Genomic DNA, 27,239 nt, shown 5'->3' with positions numbered 1-27,239 from the left:
CCGACATAAAAAGTTGTTTGGAAAAACGTCATTTAAACTCTGTTTTTAGCCTCACTGTAGCCTGTAGCTCTGACTGCCTCTCTGTGCACTGCGTTCACGTGTAGGCACTTGCGCGCGAGACCAGCGAAAGCACATGAACACACATGAAGATGGTGCCCACGTCTCACAGTTACACACGTGAGCGCGGTGCACAAAGAGGCAGTCAGAGCTACAGGCTACAGTGAGGCTAAAAACAGAGTTTAAATGACGTTTTTCCAAACAACTTTTTATGTCGGGGCTTCAGGACACTTGGATCACTACGGACGAGCAGTATGGAGATACTTTGTAGTTTCAATTATGTGTTTTTGAACGTTTGAATCTGGGGCGCCGTCAGCCTGCATTAGGTGGAGTTGTGTTGCTACCTCCTCTCCCCTTGGATCTCCGCAAGTGATGTGAGGACTCTAAAACTTCACCTGAGCCTCCCTCGGCATATGGGTGAGTAGACAATGGCTGAATTTTCATTTTTGGGTGCACTATCCCTTTAATGTACTGAACTAAATAACCCAGTTCTAAATATTATCAAAACTTGTGCAGTCAAACAATGCCTGCATTCAATCATTTATGTAACCACATCTAGAAAAAATAACAACTTGTGTGGTTTTACTTGTAGCCAGTCACTGCAAGTGTTCAATTTAATGCAACATGTTATAGGCCCACTACTGCAGCAGCTATAACCCATACAGTCTGTGGTGTGGAGGAGTCGAGCGCAGTGTATTTGGTGGAGTTGGTTGGAGTTTGGCTATACTGCACACCTGTGGTGTCTGTTTGCATTTTATGCAGCTGAATGCTTCCATTCACATGATGAGTACTTAATGAATTAGAAAAAAAAGGTGGTATTGGTACCAATTTTGCAGTTGAGGCATGTGAGAAAAACGGTTTTCTTCACAAATTCAAGGTAAGACAAGTTGAGTAACTGGTATACAAAGGGTCATTTGGGGGTAAATGTATTCCCTTACAGGTTGAATTTGTCTGTAAGACAGTGCGAAGGGCGTAAATGCCCCGTAATCCTACACCCACTTGAAGGCACAGCAGCAGCCAACAGACAAGACTAAAAACAGATTTCATTACAAAAGGGATCTTTATTGGATTGGAATTATTTCTATTCACATTGATGTTAAAAAGGTACCCTAATTAAAAACATCAAAGTCAAGTCAGTGAATTACTGTTCAACATTGCACAAAGCCCAGCTCTGGAAAGACACACTCAACCACTGGTCCCCAGTCAGGAGTCAAAAACATCAGAGGAGCAGCAGAAAATCCTGGAAACCACATCAGGATGAATCAGAAAGAGGTCCACAGTAAGCTTACAGTGTGAAGTATGTGACGGCATCAGAAATTCAACAGAAATAACTCTGTCAGCGTTTACATTTCAGACCGTTGGCTGCTGTTAACTCCAGGATTCACAAGTGAAAGTATTGTTTGCGGCACAGATGACGAGACAAAGGTTACAAACACACACTGACAGCTTGACAAGGACGTGTCAGAACTCATCTGTGTCAGGATGAATAGAAAAGACCGAGTGTGTGTGTATAGATCATATTTAGCACAAGTGGAAACACATTTATGAGATGCAGAAATCTCTCCTCTCTTTCAACAGCCAAACATTCACACCAGCACAACAGCTCTCTCTTTTGAAACAATAGAGTCATCATCATTTTGTGCGATGAATCATGCTCCACACCTCTCACTGAAATCAGCGAGAATTAATTACAAATCAGAATTTTGGACGTTAAAAAAAAATCTCCCACTGTGGGATCGACACATTATTTAACTTCTCAGGAAGTTTCACCAGGTGCCCCTCAGACACATATTTGCATCGTCATACTCTGCTGCACAGCTGTACCAATCTGTCAGCACATGACACGATGCCAAGACTCACTAGAAAAAACAAAACGGCCAAAACAGTGGCTTCATTTACAGCTCTGAAATACAGTACGTGTAAAAACTGATTAAAATAGACCCTCTTTTTTTGAGGGTAAGGCTTTTTTTCCTCAAGAATGGCTTTAAAGTTTTTCATTTTGAAAACCATATTAGTTATTTATCACATATTGAGATCGTTGCTGTACTTTATTTGCATGTCCCAGCATCCATTTTGTCTTGTGACATTAGACACGTTTCTTCCTTTCGTGGAGACATTGCATTCAGAAATCAGACGGCATCTGTTTAATTCAGGCCTCCAGGGCCTTTGTCTGCTTTCAGCGCCTTCATCTAAACACTGCGCAGATCTCTCAGCTTATTTCAGCTAAAATTTCTCTTGGCTCTGTCTTTCCTCTGATAAACATCTGAGCTGGACGGAGGTCTTGGCAGGACAACAGTGGCATTCAAGTATCAAAGCACAATCTGAGGCCCCGGAGCTCTGCGGCTGACATCATCGGGCTGCAGGGCTGCTTTCGAAAAGCACTGCTGCACTCATGATATCACCTCGCACCGGAGTGTAATCACGCTAAATCACTTTTGGGGTGTGAATATTTCAGCTGCTAGACGGTGGTAAAATGATTTTGATCACTAAGATTGAAAGTGAAATAAAAATCAGTTTCCAGCTGAGTGAAGCTTCTTCACATCTACTTTCTGTTTGGGGGTGGGACTTTCATGTTTAAATCTGTTACCTGTCACCAGATGAAGATACTCAAACATCACATGTACATGTTGAAGGGAGGGACACACTTACATAAAGACACATCTGGACAAAAATGGAGCACAGGAGATGCAACATAATGTTTAGGGAATTATACAAACATTGGCAGGTAACTATCCTCAATCAAAGATGTTAAATGGAAGAAAATTAGAGGGAGACCTGAATGAAACCGTTGTTACCTGAACACCTGTGCGGCGGCCATTTTGTGAGGCTCAGATTTCTTTAGTCTCAGTGGGACTTTGTTGAACTCAGCTGTACCCTAATGGGACAGTTCACAGCCAAATCAAAAATACACGTTTCCTCTAACCTGTGGAGCTATTTATCAGCCTAGATTGTTTTGGTGTGAGTTTCAGAGTGTTGGAGATATCGACCATAGAGATGTCTGCCCTCTCTCTGGTGTAACAGAACTAGATGGCACTCAGCTTGTAGTGTGTAAAGCACCATGTCTCTTTCCAGAAATCATGACCCGGTTGCTCATGACAATCCACAGACCTTGTTGTGAGCAGTTTCATGTAGGAATTTCTTTCTGACGAACTAGACTCGCCACTACACTACAGCTGTGCAGAAGGAAGAGTGCATCTACTGTTAGCTCACCTAGCACCACTGAGCTAGCTAATGTTACAGCTCAGCCGAAGAGGACAACGATAATTTCTCGTGACATCTCGTGCTATCACGAGCATAAGCCTCTTGTCCATGAGTAGATGCATGCTTTTTTTTGGCAGGGGTAGTTCAGTGGAAAGAAAATAGTTCCTGCATGAAACTGTTCACAAGGTAGAGGAGGTCGGAAGATCGGAAGATTGGAAGATCAGTGGTTTGATCTCCAATTCCACCAATCTGCATGTTGAAGTATCCTTGAGCGAGATACTGAGTCCCAAATTGCTCCCCATGGCTGTTCCATCGGTGTGTGAGTATGTTAAAAACTGAGTAGCAGGTGGCACCTTGTACGGTAGCCTTGGTCACCAGTGTATGACTGTGGCTCGTAGTGTAAAAAGCGCTTTGAGTGATCAAATGACTAGAAAGGCACTATGTAAGTGCAGTTCATTTACAACAAGTTCTGTGGATTATCTTCAGTAACCAGGTCATGATTTCTGGAAAGAGACATTGCTGCTGAGTTTTCAAAAGTATTTGTTGGCACTTTGAGCACCACAAGATGAGCGCCATCTAGTTTCATGATACTGGAGAGAAGGCAGACATCTTCAACACTCAACAACCCAAAGCAATCTAAATTGATAAATAGCACCACGGTTGAGAAAATATCTGTTTCTGATGTTGGGGTGAACTGTCCCTTTAAGCTTCATTATCATGTTAATATTCAATTAGCTATTATTAGCATGCTAACATGCTAAAAGTTCCATCACAGTCCTGTTATAGGACTAACGATGCAAACATTTCTTTTAATACCGGCGGGTTAGCATTTTAACATGCAGTGAGGCTGGCAGGGTAACGGTCTTACAGTTAGTATGTTATGCCACATTCACGTCATGTCGTTAGTGTAATTAACATCAGTTTTCAATGTCCAATCCATCCAAACTACAACTGGGAAACTGATTTTTCTGACAGCTGCGATATATCAGGCTTCAACTGAGTCATTCAAGTTAATTAAACCCAAAGGTAAAGTAATACTGTTCAATAAATCAGTGTTATACTGTCAATGCACTGTACTTTGAACTGTCAAATGACTAACTCAACATTCATACAAATGCCTTGTATCCAATGACGTGAACGCTCGAAGTCTAGAACGTGGGAATCATCCCAATCTCTATCATCCATCCCATTTGACATAAACACTGTCTGCTATGTTGGCCTTAAACTCAAAGTACAGCTGAGGCAAACTGGATTTGTTCTGGAGGTATCCTGTCATGAACTGAAGTACTGGACTTTACTTGATTACGCGTCACAAAAGTCCTTAGGATTAATTCTCTTGTGAAAATGAATGTCACTGCTAAATTACTTGGTCGTTTGATTTGTTGAAATATAGTCTCACAGCATAGCCTTCAGCAGAGCCACACTGGTAGCAAAGAAACATATGAATCCTAATGGTGGATGAGTTACATTTCCATCTTATGTGCCTTCAGACAGCTTCTCCTAAATGGTTGTTGAACAGTCTCCAAAGTTAAATCCATCTTCCTTTGCTAAATTTCCTCTGGTGGGGATCATTACCACCTCTGGCTTCTTGCTCAGCAGTTACGACATTTATCAGCGCGCTGAATCCAGGCTAACTGTCCAGACAGCCATTAAACTGAGATGAGCACCTGCACAACAACATGGCTTTGGATGATGAGAGAAGTGGGTAGCAAACTAATGATAGTTGGTCTGTCCTGTTAGGCCAAGCTGATTGTTTTCTTCCAAAGAAGAAAGTGATCACAGAGAACATCTTTCCAGTCTGAGATAGGCTCTGTGTTTAAAGCTGCACGATCAAAGAATATACAGAGGAGTTTGATTTCCAGGCTCATTAAACTGTCTCTGTACGGTGATGTTTTTCCACGCAATGAAATCTACCCATATTTCTCGGTGGCTGAGTCACACCCTTAGCTTATGGGAAGTTTTCTCATCTGTTCTCCACACTCACATTCTTCAGTACTGTGGTCATTGAGGACACCAGGCCCTGCAGGTTATCAGTCTGGAACCTTCCATCACAGACACATCTCTCAGGGGAGGAGGGCCTCTCCCTCCTCGGCCCAGAGGAGGTTCAGCGCCTCGGCCTGCCGCTGCTCCCGCTGGTGGATCCTCCGCAGGCGCAGGATGTACAGCAGGATTGCCAGCACCACCACCAGGATGCAGAGCGAGAACAGGTGGTGGTTGTAGACGAAGGAGGAGCGTAGCCAGCTGGGGTGGTTCTGCCGCAGTGTTTCCTGCTGCAGGTCCCTGGAGGAGACAGGAGGGGCAGCAGACGGCATGAGCAGACACGCTGACACATGTTTCATACAAATTAGACCTGATCTTTGCAGATGAACACAACAGTAGAAACAGCAGTCTGTGAGTGTCCTTTAACGTAAAAAACAAAATCTGTTTGTCTCATACAGCGTGTGTATTTTCTGTGATGCTTAATAGCAAAACGTTAATCCTCCACTCAAGGATTTCACAGATCTACCCGGTCACTAGGACCCGAGACCTGACCCAGGATCTGCACAGGTTCAGGAACACATTTTATTATGGTCAATAAGGTCTGGGTCGGGTCCCATTCCGGGTCTGTTTATCATTATAGGTAATACAGACCCGGATTCAAGAAGACCCTTGATCAGCACTGATCATGAGAGAAACAAGTGAGTGCTGTGTGTGTAACTTGTGTGATAATTAGGCTGATTTAGGATCAGTTTACAAGACTGAAAGTCCAGAAAAAAAACGCTGAGCAGCAGCACCAGGAAGTTGGACACAGAGTAGAGAAATGTTGGACAGTGAGCCAAAATTTACAACTTGGATTAACTCTAATGAAAAACCGCATTGGTTCTTTTGAACAGTAGACACTTACGGACTAGAGGAATATAAATTATCAAGGAATGGACATATATTCGGACTCTGACTGAGAGAAGGGAATCATGCCTGCAGATCTGAATGAATTACACTTTGGTGCTCATGGTTTCTGTAAAATGAACTGAGTGACTGAACTGACTGATCCTAAGTCTCTGCCCCCCCTTAGTTAATGTTGCTAAGTGGGACAAGTTTGACCAAAAGAAACAGGGTGATGCTGGTTCCACCTAGCAGTGGTGCCGCAGTGTTTATTAGACAGACTCTAGGTGTCAGACAGTGAGCGCGTTTACATGCACACTAATAAACCGATCTTTATCTGATTTCTGGAGTTACCTGATTATTCAAGTGGTCATGTAAACAGCATAATCCGATAGGCTTTATCAGATAAAAGCCATTATCTGATTATGAGAAATCAAATAAACACACCTAGCTTTTTCCCCAATAGTCAGATTATTCGGTGCATGTATACCCTTCAATCTGGTTTCTTTCGGGTTTTGCTGTTTTATACTCCCACTCCACTACATTTTAGAGGGAAATATTGTACTTTATACTCCACGACGTTAATCTGACAGCTTTTGTTACACTTGTATATTGCTCTTTGCAGTACTTTTACTCCGAATCTACCCAAAGTATGTAAAATTGGCTCCACATTGATAAACTACACATTAGAATGCTCTCACATGTATTTGTTAATGATAAAAACAAACAGTACTGTAAGAATATAAGCTGTCAGCATGATGAGTGCTTTATTTTGCAAATATATGACTTGCGTGCTTTTCAAGGTTTTTCAAGGATATGAGTACCTACTGTAACAGGAAGTTTGAGTTTTATGTCATGTACTTGAGGAGAAATCCAACTGAAGGACTGAATCATGTAAACCAGGTTTTTCTGATTATCAGATTATTGAAGTGCACGTAAACGTGTCAAATCGGATTATTACCATTACCTGATTATTCCCAGTTATCTGATTATTGTGCACATGTAACCGTGCTCACTGTGGCTTCAAAAAGCCTCCATCAGGAAGGATACATTCACCATGTTAGCTTTTATGAATAAGGCAAAGTGACACCAGTTGAGGCCTCTGGTTTCAGCGAAAAAGGGAGAAGACTGAGGATTATGAGACCATGAGTCAACACTGCTCCTGCACTGCCGGGTATGTGTCCTCTTTCCCCCTCTGGGAATCAGTAAAGTAGTTCTTACTGAATACAGACTATGGTGCTGACCAAAGGTGTGTCTCTCTTTACTGTAATAAGTTACTATAGTTACTTTGGGACGACACATAGCCGTACAGAGAAATATAAACAAAGGAGCATCAGCCATAAGCAAATTGAAGGAACCCAGGAACCCTCTTTTTGTCACCTTCAAACTGTGGTTTTCTTTTCAACATAGATGAGCGTAGCATGTAGAATAAAGCTGACTGAGGTTCTGCCGTGTGACCAAACTTGCTCAACTGTTAATAGAGCGCAAAGCAAAAAGGGGCGGGGCTTAGAAGGGCTCACTGGGGAGAATATAACCGAGCTAACGATGTGTAGCACGTCCATGGGCTTACTAACATAAATTTAAACATAAACTGCTCGCTGGCGGGCTCGCATCACAACAAAATCAATGACAATAGATAAAATGAAACAAAATTATTAAACAACACATATATATGGGAAAGAACAGTCAGTTATATTGGACATGAAAAACATTTTTAGCAGTAGAAACGCATTTTTAGCAGTAATTTTAATCGCAGGGTTTGAGACCTGAGACCCGTTGGTTTTCTCCTCTTTATTTATTTATTGGGTCCAGTCAGATCCTGCAATGAATTTCCTGGGTCCATTACCGTCCCTTAGACCTGTACCCTTCATCAACGTGTATGTTTGGAGTTCAAAAGAGTTAATACGAAATGTAAGTGGAACTAGAAAAGCTACTTTATTGACGGTATTAAGGAAAGTCCTCCCTTTTTGACCGTTTTGACCCCACAGTCTTAAGTAAGCTGAGTGACCTTACATTGGTAAAACTTGTTAAGGTTTTCATTTTTGGGAACTGCAGACTTAAGTTTTCAAAATCAGATATCAAAATTGGTACATCAGTGTGACGAGGACTAAATTTGGAACAATTTCAAGTGAAGAACTGTGTATTCAGTCACTGTGCTGCACATCTTCCACTTTTAATTTAACTTTGGAGGTTATATTTCTGCCTAATAAAGAATAATAATGCCTTATACTTGAGTCTAGAGGAAGGGAGATGTGACAGAAGATGGAGTCGGTTTTCTTTCATTGTCACACTACATATTTCTTTGAAAATATTTACATATAATGATCTGTTTCCTGAACTTCATGTTTAAATGGTGCCATAGTTCAAATTAAACACTGACTCCTACGATGACAGTGTTGTGAGGTGGAACTCATATATATATATTCACCTGAAAGCACAATTAATCAAATAGTAAAATGTTTCAGAGCTGCTGTCCTGGTCTGGGTGTGTGTGTGTGTGTGTGTGTGTGTGTGTGTGTGTGTGTGTGTGTGTGTGTTGTAATGATGGAGTTACCTGAGAGGCAGGAAACGGGTCTTAAACAGGATGGCTCCCAGAGTCCACTGGACCTCCTTGTCATAAACCAGCTGGGCAGTTTTCAGACTTGGATAGTCGGTGGGGAAGCGGAAGCCTGAGTGCAACACTTCGTACATCCAGGCTGACTTGAAGCACTGATACCTGCATTAACAAGAGAGGGATGACTTGTCAGAGGAAGATAAATTAACAGGTGTTTATTCTGTAGGTATCAGCCAGTTGTACAGCAGCACCTCAGCTGTTTCAGACCAGAAGTTTTAGTCCCACATGCACAAGTAGATATGTCAGTGAGCGCCATCTACAGGCAACAAAGTAACTGCTTGAGTGTTAGAGCTGCAAATTTGCACTTCTCATTTAAAGCTGCTGCTTGTGTGTGTTTGAGGTTTTATTTTAGAGTTTGCTCTGCTAGATGTCATCATCTGTCCTCCAGGAAAGACGACCTGGTTACTTTGAACAGGAAAGTTCAAAGTGAATAATGTATTGCAGACTGACTTTGTTCTGGTTTTGGTGTTTAATATTTAAGCTTTGATGACACTGAACTTATTTACATATCTGTTGTTCAATGGGAGAACAGTTGGCTTTGAGTGTTAGTCAAGAAAATGAACACCTAGGCTCAGTTGTCAAGCTTAAGAATTAATTGTTCAATATGAAATCCCTGCCAAATCTTACTGTTGAGCCTGATTTATATTTAGAAAGATAAATGAATTGCATTTACAAAATCTTCAGAAGCTTTGGGGTTTTACAGCCACCAGCTAAACTGAATTTCTATTTAAGTATTTCACATTCACGGGAGGTTTAAGTGACTCGAATGACATCATTATCAACTATCAGGTATACAAACCTAAAATCACACGAATACACAAAGAGAAGAGAGAGAAGAGAGATGGACCTACTTGAGTCTGCTGACGTCGGCCTGCTGAGAGAAAAGCTTGTTGTCCAGACGCTGTTTCAGTGTCGACCACTTGGTGGAGCAGTACTCCTGCAGAAAAAAAAAAAAATCACAATTTTCAACTTTCTCTGAACAATTAAATAAAGAGTAAAATTCTAACGTGCAGCCAAATCACTCATGGAAAATACCGTAGCAGCTTTGGAGTACTTCTCACTGTCATACTGTCCTCTCAGCCTCAGCACGTCCTCCATACAGTAAAAAAACTCAGAGAAGCCGTAGAACTCGCTGTTGCTGAAGTTGATGGGAGCCTGGAAACAAAACATGGCCATTTAAAGTTATTATTTGGCATTTCTGCGGTCTGTCCAATGAGCTGTGACTTCAACTGAGTTCATGAATAAAGTGATCCCCTCAAATGAAGAGAATGGATTATCATGAACGTGTCTAACTTTACTGATGTATTGACAAATCAAAATGTAATGACATCATGCCACCATATAATTATGCTTATAATAACAACAACAATATCATTTTTAAGTACAGTCTGTTTCTTTATGTGAGTTTATGTGCAACATCATGCAACTCAGAGAATTGACTTGCACTCTACAGGTGCTATATGCCTCGTTCAGAGTCTGGGCCAGGACTGCCTGCACACGGCTCTCACCTTTGATGTCACAAGCAAACATGAGGGTGGTTGAGCCAAAATGGCGGCCGGTAGCAGTGCTAGCTCCAGTAACTATGCTAACAATGGCAACAGGGCTGACAAAGCAAACAGTAGCCCTTTTTAAATAGGAATTGTGCAAATTTGCAGGAAAGCCCAATCAGTCTTTTTTCAGCATTGGCAGTATAAAAACAAAATCGGGGAGTGCGGCAAAATGCCGCCTACCTACTTTTGTTATACAGAATGTGCCTTTTTCAGGGCAATGGGGGGCGTGAGCAAGTAACAAAACGTGTAGCTCAGTGTGTGACGTAAACAGTGACGTGGGAGGGAAGCCACGGCTGGTCAGTCCTTCGGCGATTCTCTCGTAAGTCGGCCCGTTCTTCACCGTCCCCGTCATCTGACGGTTAATGGCCTCTTCGTTTGCGAGGACAAGGAGGGCGTGCAATTCCTTGTCTCCCCAGTTGCTCATCTTTACAGTGTCTGTCAGGTTTGTGTTTCCCTCTTGCTACTAGCTGCTCGCTAATTCCTGCTATCAGCTGTTTTCTGTTAGTCCACTGGCAGTGGCTCGCACGTGCAGTGTCATCAACAGCTCCTCCCACAAGCCATCAACAGCCCCTCCCGTGGCGGAAGGCTGCCTCGTTCTTTTTAAACCAAAATGGTTACGCCAACATGTCTACCCTACGAGGCGGAAAATTGGGCACCTCGGATCAACTCGCCGACGCTCGCAGCTTGCCGGCAAAATGGCCCAAATCGCCGAAAATCTGGCAGTGTAAAAGGGGCTAGTGTTGATGTGAGGGAAACTGGAGGGTAGGCGTTATGCTTCCATAACAACAACGTCCCGCCACCATGGATGGGTCAGGACGGCTGTATCAGCGATAAGTGCAGTATGAGCACAGTGCACAGCAGCACTAACATGCATATGTGGCTAGCCTGGCTATCACAACAAAGAACAGAGAAGCTCGAACACACTCAGAGGTAGTCTGACTTTGTTCTCTGCTCAGGATGCCTTACTCCACTATATTTTTTACAAACAGTTGTCTGATACTATATTATTGGTCACAATCTTAATATAGAACCTTTAATTCGTCATCTATCATACAAGCTTGGTGTTGACATGAAGGTTCGTACCTGGTAGACGCCCCCTGGTGACATGGTACCGTTGTGGAGGCCCAGGAAGGGTCGTACGGCCTCTTGACACCGAGTCCAGTCGCCCTGACCCCTCAGGTACAGCGTGTGGTTGTCCCTCACAACTGTGTCCGACAGACTGACTGGCAGACAGGGGTCCAGGTACGGTTTGTCCTCACTCAGGCCTGTCTGTGTGGTGAGAAACCTGGACAAACAGATAAATTAAATTTTAGATGCATCATGAGGTAACAGATTCAGCTTTTAAAGTCAATCTGTGGCCTCGTTTTATAGTGTCAGAACAGATATTAATAGAATTATCTACTACAGACTGTTATAGCATCTTTACAAGATTTAATTACCATATTCGTTTGGAGATATCAGTATAATTACCATAAACAACAGACTGCCAGACCTGAACGGCTTGTCAACTATATTTTACATCCTGCACCACCTGGTTGATTTCACAGAAAATATGCATTGTGTTTTATGACACAAGCAGAAGGAGGGCGCTGTTTTCACAGAGAAAACAGCTGAAAGACTCAGTTGTGACAGGTGTTGGAGGCAATAAACTGCTGATGGAAAAATCTAAACATTTTCACATGCTTCCTTACAGCCTGGTAGGGGTTGTTAGAAATGCAGTCTTAATTTGAATAACATCAATACAACTGGCATTAGAGGAAATGAAAGCAGCTCTAACATATAAAGGCACGAATAGCTGCCAAACGAATAACACATTGTGCGTGTGAATGTGTGAGTCTGAACCTGTTCTTGGCCAGGGTGTTGTTGACCAGCTGGTCCTCGTAGCGCTGTCTGGCCATGTTTCCTCCGAAGCCGAGGAACGTGGTGACGTAGACTCTGTAAACATGTTGTGTGTGCTCAACATCACAGCCCAGATTAAACTCAGCCAGAACACTCTTCCCTGCCTCCTCCTAAAAAAAAGACACACAGAGACATTACATTGCTGCGGACCAGACCAGCTGTCTCGACCAACTAAAGGAGTCAACAACATTTTTCAAACACAAATGTTGAATATTTGAAGATTCCAGGTGCTCAAATTGGAGAATTTGCAGCTTTTCTTTGTCTTAAATTGAAATAAGCTGATTATTTGAAGGTTTTGGACAGTTTGTTGCACAAAACAAGACTTTTAATGATGCCACCTTATTCTCTCCATGTTTTAAACCACCAAATTATACATTTAGAAAATAATAAGCAATTCATCGGGAATGAAAATATACATTGGCTGCAGCCCGAATGAATAACTGTGGCTACGTTTTTTGTCCTTATTCTAACAAAGACAATATTCCCAATAAGTTGTTTAAATGCTAATTTAAATGCAGCCGTGCATACTCCAATTTATGTGTCTTAACATGTCATTTATCATCTCAAATATGGAAAAGTGGAACAGCTGTTGCTTGTGCCAGGATTTTTTCAAAGTTTTCCAGCAGTGGCGGACTTGTTGGACTGTGCAAACACAGCCTCCCTCTTTTAGTTCCTTCAACCACATTCTTGTAAAGGTCAGCATTGCCATATTTGTGCGCATATCCAAAAACCTTTAATAACAAAAATCTTTCATAATATTTTTGTGCAGGTGTGTTTCTCCTTCCAGCCAAAAATATGGGGTTGTCTTTTGGGTATGCGTCCCTAACCTCAGCCTGCAAACTTTTGGCTGGTTGGTTTGTGTACAACGTACAGAGCTGATCGTAAACAGACGAGATAGCGTGTTGCAAATTGCAGTAAAAACCCAGCAGAGATGCATATTCTGACTACACTGTTATCATGTACAAAGAATGCTCTTAAAACCTGAGTAATACCAACATATCTCACATGTCTTAATCAGAAAACGCTTCATTCAAAAAAAAGGTCTGGGTTGGAATACCCATACAAAATATGCTGTTTACATAACCTGTATTGAATTCAGAATATTGTTATATTGTGTATTCATAATAATAGTGAAATATTAGTGTGCATGTAAATGTATTATGTGAGTTAAAAGGCGTCACTCTTCCAATAACAGATGTCTCACTGCACTTCCTTACTTCCTGTGGTGAACTGAAGGTGATGGTGCCGGGCACCTCATAGGCGATCTGCAGTGAAGCTCCACCCATATCCATGATACCCACTGTGCGCCGCCTGCTGATTGGCTGCTGGTTCTGAGACCCTGTCGTCACCTCAACTGTGGCGTCCTCTGAAAAACACAAAGGCATTACGGTGTAATCACATCATCTTGTTCTTTTAAGAGAGTAATTAGTTTAAGATGCGTCTTGTTAACACCTTCACACTCACCCTCATCAGCATGATCAAAGCGACCCAACACAAAATTAATGCCAATCCATGCATACACTCCTTCAGGGTTGAGAGGCAGCAGGAACGTGTCATTACAGCCACGATGGGGAAACAAAAAACAGGCAGGAAGCAGTTAGAAATGACAATAATTTCTGCCACAGTGAATGTTACGTCCTTTTAATTCAGTTAATACACTGTTTACTCATAGCAGGAAGTTAATAGCTTCACAGCATGCCAGCACCTCACCTTCTTGTTTCCCAGAGATGACCTCAACATGGGAACGGGAGAACAGGAAGTCAAACTCCAGAGGAACGTCAGTGACAAGGTCCTCCAAGATGGCCGCCTGTTGGCTGCAGAGAACCAAGAAATATGACTTAGATACAGAGGGTTGGACAAAAATAACACAAGGAAACACAGTTTGCTGTCAAGTGTAGCACACTAGCTACAATTAATACCAAATTTCTTTATTTTATTCTTGTGGAGACCAAGACTAAAAAATTAAGTTTGTGATGGTACTTAAATTGAAGTGTTTCTGCTGCTTTTTATCATAAAACACCAAGAAGGGTCACTTCTCAGCAGTGAAATAGTAGTTGTATATTATAGGGACAGATGTATCGGGGCAAGCTTCAACAAAAAAGCAGTATGGTGTGCCTGTCTAATCAGGGCCTCAGACTGCATTAGTTTTAGCCAAGTGTGCCTAATAAACTGGCATCTGAGTGAATATCGTACTGTGATTTTAAAATACGTCATTGGAATTTCAAGTTTAACCACAGACTCATTGTGCTGTTCATCTACCTCTCCGGCAGCAGCCTCATGCCAGCAGTGCAGAGGATGTAGAGTGGCGTCTCTTTGTGTTTGTTCCCTGGGACGTGAGCAGCAGCGAAGCTGAGGAGCGGATGGAGGTAGTCACTGGCCTGCGCTGGTGTGTTTGCCAGGGTGGAGATACCTGAGAGAGCCACCAAAGACACACACATTTTTAGCACAATACGGTAAAAATATAAATGCACATTTGTTTTCAGAAGACAGTTATTTATACAAACACAAACACAGAACACTAATTATGATGTCCACATTGAAATGACAGCCAAGTTGTCAGCCAGGCGAATGTATCTGTTGGGTTCTAGTTGAAATAAAATGACAAATGTATAAATAAATGTATTGAATCAACATCAAAAACAAATATAGATTCTGGAATTTCCAAAATCAATGATCATGACTGCACCTTCTGACTGATTAGGACTGTAACTGTGCTTGCAAGAGAGCAAGTTCTCACATACAGGTTGGTACATTTTGTCCCGGGGTTCAAAGTGCCACATAGCCTTAAACTGCTGCTACTGGAACAAACCCCGTGTATCTAATCTCTCTGCTGTGACTGAGATAAAAAAAAAATTCACAAGGGCTGAATGGTCCTTTCTGCTGGAATGATTAATAGTTTAACAAAGTAACGTCATAAGGAATACTACTGTTGACACATTCCTCAATTCAAAACGAAACAAGTATGTTAACCACACACACAAAAGAAACTATTTTAATTTGTCCTTCTTTCTAATTTCTATTTTCCACTAACGCTCTCTCGGATCTCTTTCACACACTCTGTCCTTCACTTTTCTGGCTGTGAGTCAAAGGGACAGACAATGATAAGTAATGATCCTCATGCTGGCACCAAAATGTTCAACAACACTGGGTGAATTCTGAATATCTGTCTGCTTCTCAAAGGCATCACTGTAAAGTCAAACAATAAGAAAATGGGGGTTTTTCTTTAAGAGACAACGTCTGACCAAATCCCCGGGGGAATTTTTGTCCTTTTCACCGCCGATTTTGCTGCATTTGCTCCGCACATACAAACATGATTCAAGTTTGGTTTTAAATTATTAAAAACACTAAAATGAAATATACAGAGCAACTGAGAGTTTCTGCTTTAGGCCTGGCTGATTCTTGATCAAAAACTTAATTTCTTTCCCTGACTGCTCTGGAAAGAATGAGTCTGTAATGTACAAAGGAACTACAGTTGCCCATGGAGGCCTGTATAAACATTCACGCATGAATATACAGATTAAAGTCCTCAGCAAGCCAAGAGCCAAACTTTGTCTGCCTGCTGGTTTGTTTGTTTGTGTGCAGGACTTTTTAGAGAGCAACAGTTTACATCAGTATAACAAGAAAGCACTAACATGTTTGATTATTACCTAAAGAGTACAGTTGGGTACCATTCACATTTGAACCAATACGGGTACTGGCACCAAACGGTACCTTTTTTCATTACTTCACTTTCTCTGTTAAAACAAAAATTCAAATTCTGAACAAGCTGCAGGGGTAACGTAGTAGACTAAAGCTCAATTCTGTGTGTCTGCTCGACTCTCAGTGATACTAGGCTATTACTAAAAAAATCTAGAAACGAATATAGACCAGACACAGAAGGTATCATGGCAGATCAGCCCTGCAGCGATAGTTTTGGCTCGCTGTGAAGCTGACGGAGCTCCTTGGATCTTTGTATCAGTATTCAGTAGTACTAATTCAGTCAGTACCAATGAAAGTACCAAGTTCACTACCCAACAGGAGTGATGGCATGTAACAATAAACAAATCGCTGTGACAAACTGAGCTCCATGTCCTCACCAGGTTTGATCTTCTTGACGACTGGTTTGCGGTCGCGATCCCTCATCTGTTTGATGTCCAGCAGGGTGTGAGGGTTCCCGTTGTGGGGGGGCCAGTAGTACACAAAGACCCGAGAGCCACTGCTGCCACAGTCAACCACGATCCCATAATTCAGAGCGGGGTTGAGGACGTCAGTAGACTCCATGGACTCTGCGATGGAGAGGTACCTGCAGGAGAAAGAACACAGATGCATTATGAGATGAAGAATACACTCCTTATGTATTGTATTTAACCTCTTCCACTCTATAGGGACGCCGGTGTTCCAAGCTGACATTACTGTCTTTCGAGGGCTATAGCAGGCTGAGTCTTGAAACTAGAAGAAGAGGGCTAAACAATGCTCCAAAATTAGGCTAAATTTTGGCGAGGGAAAAACTGGCATGGCCATGTTCACAAGGGTCTTTAAGATATCTGAATGAAAATAGGATCTATGGGTACCAACAAGCCTCCCCTTTGTAAACCTTCCCACTATGAAGGTTTGGGCAAAAAACATGCAGTAAAATGTGTTACTTTCACCAGCTGTATTTGAATATTTCTACATACTGGGATCCCTAAACAGTATTGGAATTGCATAAAGTCAGCATGACTGGAAAGCTAAAGCACTTGTGGATACAATGAGCCCCAAAACACAATGATTATTACATATTTATGACTGGAAAAACTTGAAACACTGTGCTCAGCTGCTTCGCAAATCAATTAATCTTCAGGTTCCCAACTTAGAGATGATGCACAGAATTATAGTTTTATTTTAATGTCTGGCAACAGTGAGACACATAGCTTTGCTTCCAAAGGCAACATGAAAAAAACAACACAAAGTGCTCTGATAAAACCCTTGAACACACAGTAGATGTAACACATTTTAGATGCCAGACAACAGACAACTCGTCCAATTGTCACTCCCCTCCTTTTAGTGTACTTCTTATTAAACTAAATGTAGAAAAACACCTACTAGGACATGCAAAAAAAACAGAACCTGACTAAGGAAGTTGCAAATAAACCTACAGAGTGTTTTTGGCTCATACAAGTCATCTCTGTATCTCTATCTGTCCTTGGTTACTAAAGAAAGCACCTGCAGTCAGTCTCACAAAGTGAGTTCAAGTCACATCGAGCTGTCTGGCTCTAAAAACAAATTAGGTAACTGTTCTCACAAAGCTTGTTATCAGCCTGCTCTGTTTACCAAGAATTTTCCAGTCAAGCTACAAATGTTTCCACGTTCACATGAAAGAGTTAAAAAGCACATGGGAAACATGAGCGAATTTGAGTTAATCAACAAGGAGTATTTCTTGAAATTAGTTTTACTGGTGGAGCAATATTTTGTTGTGTGATTCCAGCACCTCCTCTGTGTCAGTTATTCCCATCTTGGCTCTTGGCGCTGATTATGAAATGCGCTTACAGTTAGAGCATGTTACAGCATGTCGCCTCACCTCACCATTCTGTGAAGTGACAGTGGAGTTAACATTTGTTTTTAATCCCTCGGAAAATAAAACTGTGGGAAGTGGGTAGATAGATTCTGATTTACATAACTGATAGTCATCATGCTCCAGTTCATATTGTTTTACAAATAAAGACAGTTTTTGTTCTTAGAATCCTGCAAATGAAACTTGCAAGCTGAATTATTGGTTCAAACACCAGTTCAAATCTATCAGCTGTGGAACCATTGTTGATCCTTGCTGATGTTGCAAACTGGAACTTCCCAGATGTGTGCAACGGGTGAAAACCTGCCTTTCTGCACAGTCCCAGCACAGCAAAGTCTAAAGATCATGTTTGTGCAGAACTCTCAAGCTCATTCTGACATTCACTCACTTGTTGACTTGGGAGCCGGGCCGTCGCTGTGGGCCCCACAGCTGCCTCTGGTAGGTTCCCAAGAGGAGTAGGGCAGAGGTGATGAAGAGCAGCAGCAGCAGCAGCACCCTCTGCCTGGGAGCGCAGCCCAGAGACAACAGGGACACGCTGCAGTACCAGGAGGCCGGCAGGCAGGAAAACGTGATCCTGTGGAGACAGAACACATCGAAAAACTACAATAAACTCTGTGAAGTGTGAGTTTAATCAGGCCGTGTACTATTGTACAGTATATGACATCTGTTACAGTACATAGATAATCAGTTTATTACCTTGCCATATGTCCTGGTAGGCAATAATACAAGATGTCACAGTCGTCACCTCATGGTGCCTGCAGTCTGATGAGCATCCTGTCCTGAGACTTCTCTTTTGCCTGAAGGGAAGAAGAGTGAGGGAATACTGCTTAACAGTAACAGTATACTGTCACAATAAATTACCAGTACTCAAGAAATCAACTGGCTGATTAATCAGTGATGCAAATAATCATTACAGCCCTAACTATCTTTGCAAAGTGTATATTTGAGTGTGGTCCTCATTTAAGTTATGACTATTCAGTTTTTATTTTATTTTAATATTTTTCTTTTTATTTGTAGCTTTATCTTTAAACAAAATTCACCTCAGCTGTTATGTAATTCGTGTAATTTTGCTGCTGTAACACTTTGATTTCCCAACAGGGTCAATAAATTGAATTATTACTCTAACACACACCCTCCTCTACACAGATACTGTAAGATAAACCTTTATTGATCCACAGCGGGAAATTTCAGCTGTTACAGCAGCACAAGGACAACAATACAGATAAATAGAGAAAGTAAAAGAGAGATATAATAAGAGGTATACAAAACTAAAATAAGAATAGAATACAAAATAAATTGGGGGGAGAAAAATTAAAAGTCACAGTGACCGTGGTGAGATTAATAATGAAAGTATCAGTGTAGCATATTAAAATATTATAATGCAGTATAAAATGGTACATGATGATATTAGTATGAGATATACTATAAGGTGAAAGGTAATACAAGTTGACATAATACCTAGTAGAGTACAACAATATCAATCAGAGTAGAATATCAATTGGGTGTAGTATGGATATTGTCTAACTAACTTGTCTATTTTATATTTTTATATTTTTTAACTAAGTTGACGAAGAGAGACGCACAAGAATTCCAATGTGCCTGTACTGTAAGGTACCTGTGAAAATGGCAATAAACTCTATTCTATTCTATATACATTGGATACTGTAATATAGTAGTGCAGCATAATATATAATAGAAAATGGATATAGTATATTATATAACAGAATAAATAACACATATGCTGTAGATATTATTACGATACTTAAGTCACTATACAATATTATTGTGATTTAAAATATGTTGCGATATGCTGAGTATTGCGATAAAATATACTGCGATTTATTATCTTTTTTCAACTGTAAATTATGTGCTGAAAGGCAAACTTTGTCAACATCTGTTTCATCTAATAGGATAAAGTTTTCAGTCTGTACATGTCATTTCTTGCAGCAAAATGTATCTAGTGACCTGAAAAAGCAATTGATTATGCTATTCTAGTAGGCTACCTAAAGTTTAATTTGTATGCTTCATATAAATAATGTAAATAATTTTCAATATCGATACATGACACTGTCTGACGATGGGTTTTGCCACAAAAATATCACCATACTAGCTGTATCGATTTCCCCCACCCCTATATAGAGGTAAACAATATCTAATGGTTCTCCGTGGACCATTAGTTATTATACATCCTCGTTATTTTAAAACTGTCTGGTAATATTTGTGTGTCACTCCTCTAACACAACATATGTTCTGATATTACTCCAGCTAGTTTCAATACAGGCCATTAAAAGAAGAGTAACGTTCACTGGCTTATTTCACAGTTATATAAGATAAAACTGTTACATACAAGAGTAGCTAGCTTGACAGACGGAACAAAAAACACACAAAGAATATAGTTTATATATTTTCCACCGAAAACAGTGGCAGCTGTTGTCATTAATGTAAGTTAGCAGCTGTTCAGTTACAACCCGGCTAACGCTATGTTCACTGATAACGGTTTGTCTATCGGTATGCTGCGGCTCTCCGACGTTAACTCACCTAAATATGCCTGTCCGCCGCCATGACGGTACAGTCCGTCTCTGTAACGGGTTGTTCCTTCGACAGAAACGGTGATGAAATACGTTTTTCTCTCGCTGTGCTTCACAGAGACGAATTTTAAGAGGAGACGAGGAGGCGAAGGAGAGGAAGCGATAGGAAATCCTACACACTTCCGGTCGGCCCGTATGGCCGCGTCATCAAATACGTATCAGGATGAAGTTGAACGTCTGCTGCATTCAGGTGCTGTAGGGAAAATCAGAACTACAAGATAAACTACCAGAGAAAATTTCAGACTGGGAATTTGAGTGATTAAAATGTACTTATTTTTTGGTCATGTATAACATATATTCAGATTTTATTCAATAATGATACATTTTTGACTTTTTGCTTGAGTGGAAAAAAAGGTCACAGTGACAAAGGTGACATTTTGGAATCTTGTAGAAGCAGTTTTGGAAACTTGGGGGATTTGGAAGATGAGATAAAATAAATAGGAAAAAACTGTATAGTTATGTTGACATTGGCTCACAGAACATCTAATGTTAGGATGCATATTCAAACACTGCATCCAGGGAGCCCTTTATTGTAGACATAGTGGGTAAACAGTTGTCTATCTTTTTTCTATAAAAAGGGTTATTAAGAGAAAATGTTACAGCTCTGCACATTGTTCAACAATGATAATAATAAATATAATATTGGTAAATTAGGTTATTATATAACTCACGTCATTAATGCATCCACTACGGCATTACTCTTTTTCTACTTCACAACTGTTTACACTCAGGAATCTTAGAACAATAAACACAAAACACTCTATCAACTTTCAAAAAATACATGCAGGACTGACAAAGATAGTCCTGCCTGACATGGTCTGGGGGAGAAAGAGAGTCACAGACCTGAAGGGTGGAGTTAAATAATCTTTGGGGTAGTGGTCTGGTCAGGTGTGACAGTTTGATGCAGGTTGGGGTGGAGACTTGTGATTTAACAATAAGATAAGATAAACATCGTTTACTGATCGTCAGAAGGGGAAATTCGGTTGTTACAGGAGCACAAAAACAACAGTAAAGATGAAAACTAAAATGTAAAAGAGTAACAAGAGGTATGTGGGAAAAATTTTAAATAAGAACCAAATAAAAAAACAATAACAATTATAATGTAAAAACTATACAAGAACATATAGAGACTAAATTTACAAGGTGGGGTCACAGGAAGGATGATGCATTACATAATTATTCCAATAAATTTCATTATTTCAAATAATGGAACAAATTTGGACTTGTTAATTGATAATGTTTATTGGAATTATTTCCCTGTAGGTTAAAAATACTTCTGCCAAATATATTTATAGTTATTAGAGAGCAAAAGCCCAGCATCCTGGGTGATGACATTAATAAATCAGCTCAAAATTTACAGTCTGGACTAGCTCGCCTAAGAATTAGTAAAAGCAACCACTGTAAAATATTTGACTGTACATTCATGGTAAATTACTGTATCATTTTTACAGTACATTTTTGTGAAATGACAGACACAGACACACAGTTAAAGCCCATTTAATTACTGTGATATAACAGTATGTTCCTGTAAAATTATTGCATTCAAGTGTTAACTTCATAGTTTATGTACATTGGATTACTGTGATTTAGCAGTATGCTCCCATAAAATTACTGTATTTCACTGTAATCTCAAAGTTAAACTCCACAACTGTGATTTTGCAGTGTACCTCTGCAAAATTATCTCATTTACCTGCATGAATTTCACATTAATATTCTGAATAGCATTAAATATCAAATTTGCAGCATTTAAGGTGATAATAATGTAATTTATTCTGAAATATTACAGTTAATTATTATGACTCTCAGAAAGGCAGTGTTTGTTTTTGGTGTGTCTATATAACAGTTGGAAATTTTAATCAGGAGTTCTGTGAATTTGAAGGGCTCTCGAACAACACCTGAAGGCAACATGCGCCGCCTTGTGGACACATGACACTATGGCCTGCTAAAAATGATCTGCCAACTTGTGGAGTTTATTGAATAGTCTCCAAATCATATCACACATTAGATCAGAAAACAGTTTTCTCTGAGCAAACTAAGAATATTCAGTCGACACCATCATAATTAAACAATAAAACAAAGCAAACAAGACTTTAAAAAATCTGTAGGTTTGAATGTGAGCATAACTGGTTGTCTGTGTCAGCCCTGTGTTAGTCTGGGGACCTGTCCAGTGTGTACTCTTGCCCCATGTCAGCTGAGATAGGCTCCAAGCCCCCAGTGACCCTGAGTAAGATAAGTGGTTATAGATAATGGCTGGATGGGTAGAATAAACAAAAATGCAGCGAGTGACCTGAATTTGAAGGGTGTAAGCCACAAACTGGACAGTCAAACTGGAACATTCTAATTGTTCATTGATCTTTGTAGAAAACTTTGCAAAGTGCACACTTTATTTTGGAAGCTGGTCAACAATGGAGGGAAATTATAGAGTCTTGTCCATATATTCATATCTAAGGGGAGCGGTGGCAAATTCACAAATCAGCAAACCACACAGTTAGTTGTCCTAATAACTGCTGCCGCTATTGATCCAGTACACTCATTTTGATTTGCTTGGAATTTACTGCTTTACATGAGGGGTGTGAATGAGGAAAAAAGTTATAACTCTAATTTTATCTGACACTATATTGGGTGAACAGCTTTTAATTTGCTCAGATGATTAAGTGGAGATGTTAAAGGGGAACACCATCTAAATTTAGAATTACAGTATGTCATTTCTATGGCCAAGAAAAGTTCAATCAGTATTTGTGAATATGAGCTGCTCTCTCTCAAACCCAGAACCTACGTAAGTCTCAAACTTGTGATGTTGCATTTAGGCATGTGGACATGTTCAAGACAACCTGCTGAAGTTCAAACTGAGCATCAGAATGAGGAAGAAATGTGTGAACATGGCATGGTTGTTGGTTTGAGATGATAGAAAGGTAACAGTAACTCAAATAACCACTCGTTACAACCAAGGTCTGCAGAAGACCATCTCTGACTGGCACACTTTGGGCCCCTTAGTACCAACTGAGCATGGTTTAAACACCACAGCCTACCTGAGTATTGTTGCTGACCGTGTCCATCCCTTTATGACCACAGTGTACCCATCTTCTGATGGCTACTTCCAGCAGGATAACGCACCATGTCACAAAGCTCACATCATCTCAAACATGACAATGAGTTCACTGTACTCCAATGGCCTCCACAGTCACCAGATCTCAGTCCAATAGAGCACCTTTGGGATGTGCTGGAACGGGAGATTCTCATCATGGATGTGCAGCCGACAAATCTGCATCAACTGTGTGATGTCATCATGTCAATATGGACCTAAATCTCTGAGGGATGTTTCCAGCACCTTGTTGAATCTGTGGCACCAAGAATTAAGGCAGTTCTGAAGGCAAAAGGGGTCCAACCTGGGAGTAGCAAGGTGTACCTAATAAAGTGGTGTGTGTGGGTGTGATATGACATATGATCTCTTGTCTGTTTTTTTTCTGTCTATATTCTCTATATGCACCTGATCCTTTTGATGTAAACAAAGATTTTGAAGCCATATTGTTTATACATGTACAAAAGAAGTTATACTGTTGGCCTTTAACTTTCTATTCATACTTTATATCCTAAGTCATGGATGTTTCTTTTGGTTTTCATTCCAGTTTGGGACGTCCTGTTTAAAACACTTCCCTGACGTAGCCTACATGTGATCTCCGATGTTACGAAATCGTTAACGCCCATTGACGCGAAAACCCCGCCCACTTAATATGCCCGCCTTATTTCGAAGACAGATCTGGCCAATGGAAGCGACTCTCAGTGATTGACAGTGAGCCTGTCGAATCAGCTTCATCTTATTGAGTGACTCACTGACAAACCCACCGAGGTCCCACCTGTCTGGACTCCCGGTTCCCGGACTCTCTACAGCTGCCTACCGCGAAGGAGCGGCGACCCGACAACCCTCTCCGGTCAGCTGGGAAACTAATTAAACAACCGGGAAGACTGCACCACCAGGCGGGTCGCCAGAGTCGTCCATTTGACCAGACCAGCAGGACTAAACTCTTTCGCACTTGAATGGAAGCGGACGGTTTCGTGTCCCGGCGAACGTCCGCGGAAACACCGGGCGTCGACAGCCGGGTCTCAGGCGCTGCAGCCGGGACAGAGTTTCGATGGCTGGGCGGCAGGCTCCTGGAAGCCACGGGAGGATTTGTTGGGTCTTTTTCACCGAGAATGGCAGGGGAGCCGGACTTTTCCTCGATGTTGCATCGAGCAACTCCGGAGACCTCGACCTCCGTGGAGCCAGAAATAGACTATGAAGGGCTGCCTCAGGGAGCAGCCACCAGCACTCACATGCTGGCAGGAGCTGTGGCTGGAATCATGGAGCACTGCCTTATGTACCCAATCGACTGTGTCAAGGTATTAAACCAAAGACATGCAACACATTTATTATTTCCAAACGTGCCCAGGTCCAGTTTATTTCACACTGAGCGCAGCAGTGGTTGTTTAACGGTAAACCCAGAGCTAACGTAGCAGTTAGGCCTCAAAACAAGCCTGAGCTCGATTAACGTCAGGCTACAAGCTAACAGGGTAACCTTGCTAACAGAGGTCAGTTAACTAACTAACGTTACCTAAGCAGGAAATAACGCAACACAGGATAGTCAAAGTGAAAATCTAAAAACGAGTGGGTGTGTTTACCACAGTTCGGCTTTAATTTTGTCTGGTAGTTGTGCAATAACAAACTGACAATTGCTTATTGTCTCACTGAGCTAGCATGCTACATACACTAGCCTGCTAGCTAAAGTAGCAGTTGCCCCTCTGCTGGCTAACATGCCCCCATTATCGGACACGACCTTAACATACACGTCTCTGTGAAGTGGAATCATATATTTTACTTAGATCAGCACCTTTTAACAGTCTTTATTCATTTGGATAGAAACAGGCGTCACTTTAGTTTAAGAGGGACATTGTTGTTGTTGTTTTTCCGAGTCCCAACACTTGACAAAAATCATTGTACTTTTTTTAAAACAAAAAATACTGCTAGTTGTTTGTAATATTGGTAAAGTAACACTTGACAAAAGCTGAACTTAAAAGGATTTAGCATTAGCTGTGTGTCCGTCAATGGAAGAAGAGGTTTATCAGAGAGAGCATAGCAATCAAATTAGCATATGTCATCTAAACAAAGATGCAGTTATTTGGTTTAAAGCTCATTTGCATTGATAGTCAGAGTTAACTTTCTGATTATTAAGATAACATAAAGGATTTAAAGTGGTGAAAGATGGTGAAGGACGTCATGTGGAAAGTCCATAGTGAAGAAACAGTAGTAAATGATTAACACAGGTGGGTCACTAGATCAATGGTCGACTGTATAGATGGGTGAATGCTTGGAAATAACACACCTTGGCTTGGCAGAAGAGCGTGTGGAACACATTTGTCCTACCAGTCGCTTATCTCTGTGTGTGTAAGTACTGTAAATCAATATAGCTGACATAACTGAATAGTTTTATACTTACCCAACCACACCAGTCCATGTTAGGGTAGAAACCAACTGTCTTACCAGCAGTGGAGAGGATTAATTATTCATCCTACTAAATTTGCCTGCATCAGGAGTAGTGCTCAGGTGTTAATCTACAAAACTTGGGACCTAATATGACAGATATACCTGTGGGGTCCCTCTCAAACAGATCTATAAATTTGACCTTAAACTCCCTGTACCCTCGCTGTACTCAAGCAACACATTACGTACCATTTCTAAGACTATGTCGCATGCTTACACTTGAAAAGAGACTACAATAGTAAGTGCATTCAAAGATAATGTTATGTATATTACATTTACTTTATTTAGCATGTGGTGTTGATCGACATTGTTGCCCCACAGCACACAACATAAATTGAGGAGCTATGTACAGGTGGAAGACATAAAACCAATTGTGGACAGTAGTGGGAAAAGGGAAACAAATAAATCTTGGGAAAGAACATTTGCTTATGTCTATTGGTTTATGTTTGTTATTTCCTGTTGTACAAAGCAGAGAAGAAAATTAATTTCCTGTGCACTAATTGTGAAAACATTATACTACGAAGATAAGCACAAAAGTACAGACTGTACACTATTCGCTTTTACTCAAAGATTGCATCAAAGATTTCCTGTGTCAAATGAAGAACCATTTTAGGGCCTGAAGTTGAGCTGACCAAACTAGCCACTCATTCCAGACTCTGACAGTTAACTCACCACAGAAACTCGCTTCGATTCAGCTACTTGATCCCTCAACATACTTCAACACCAAAGACTTTTTCAAAAAGCTGTTGCACTGACAATGAAACCCCTTTTCACCAAAGACCTATAAATTAGAATTAGGAATGGTTCATCAGAATGAACAAGTCAAAAGGCAGTTGTCAACATTAAGACAAAATACAAATTAATCATGCTCTCTTCAAACTACTCATTCTGTATTATAGGACATTAGTACTCTGTATCCAGACTGTTGTTCAGGCCCTCGTGTTGTATCAGAAGATAAAGAACAAATAGTTATTGGTGATCAGTCAAACAAAACTCTTGTTTACTACAAATTCCTAAACGATAAACTCCTCTAGATCAGATCACTTTTTGGCAAGATGGCCTTTAACCTGATCACCCCGCGGCCACAAGAGCAGTTACCATTGCAAAGTGTTGCATCAGACACGTGGTGCACAGCTGATTGTGTTGTTATGATTCTTAGGTGCCTAAAAGTATTATTTTGACTCACTAGGATGAATTATACTTATTTCTGATTTCTTAAAAAAAACGAAAGATAAAATAAAATAAAAAAAGAGGTATCTTTTTGCTGAACGGCCCTCAAAAAATCTGAAATGTTTGTCCAACAAGAACCTGAATTAAATTAGTACAAAAATTAAGAAATGTGATTGTAACTTAGGAGGAGAGGTGAAAGATTTTTTAATGATCTTCTCCCCTTAACTTTTCTGTTCCTCCTTCAAGTCCAAGAACTG

General features: G+C 40.8%; 2 protein-coding genes across 4 annotated transcripts in view; one reads left to right on the top strand and one right to left on the bottom strand.

Annotated features, from left to right (window-relative positions):
* Nucleotides 1–1,100: 1,100 nt before the first annotated feature.
* LOC126390313 (ectonucleoside triphosphate diphosphohydrolase 7-like) lies at nt 1,101–20,429 on the bottom strand. The gene is made up of 14 exons (XM_050044557.1): nt 20,248–20,429; nt 18,406–18,506; nt 18,098–18,283; nt 16,259–16,464; nt 14,442–14,592; nt 13,893–13,996; nt 13,647–13,706; nt 13,400–13,548; nt 12,126–12,292; nt 11,367–11,568; nt 9,769–9,888; nt 9,585–9,670; nt 8,674–8,835; nt 1,101–5,538 (listed from the first exon to the last, which is right to left on the bottom strand). The coding sequence occupies exons 2-14, from the start codon at nt 18,411–18,413 to the stop codon at nt 5,322–5,324; spliced, it is 1,818 nt and encodes a 605-aa protein (XP_049900514.1). The 5' UTR covers nt 18,414–18,506; nt 20,248–20,429; the 3' UTR covers nt 1,101–5,321.
* Nucleotides 18,194–27,239, top strand: part of LOC126390316 (mitoferrin-2-like) — a 19,309-nt gene continuing 10,263 nt past the window's right edge. The window contains exon 1 of one of the 3 annotated variants that reach the window (XM_050044565.1): nt 18,194–18,330. Coding sequence is in view for 2 of the 3 variants with exons in the window: in XM_050044563.1 (XP_049900520.1) it covers nt 24,333–24,674 (342 nt within the window). In the remaining variant the exon portion in view is untranslated. Of the gene's footprint in view, nt 18,331–24,127; nt 24,675–24,745; nt 25,717–27,239 lie in introns of those variants that run through there. The other 2 variants (XM_050044563.1, XM_050044564.1) reach the window with 2 other exon arrangements.

The sequence above is a fragment of the Epinephelus moara genome, chromosome 5 (genome assembly GCF_006386435.1).
Source record: "Epinephelus moara isolate mb chromosome 5, YSFRI_EMoa_1.0, whole genome shotgun sequence".
Lineage (NCBI taxonomy): Eukaryota > Metazoa > Chordata > Actinopteri > Perciformes > Serranidae > Epinephelus > Epinephelus moara.
Note: the sequence above shows the minus strand (reverse complement) of the source record. Positions and strands in the feature narration are given on the sequence as shown.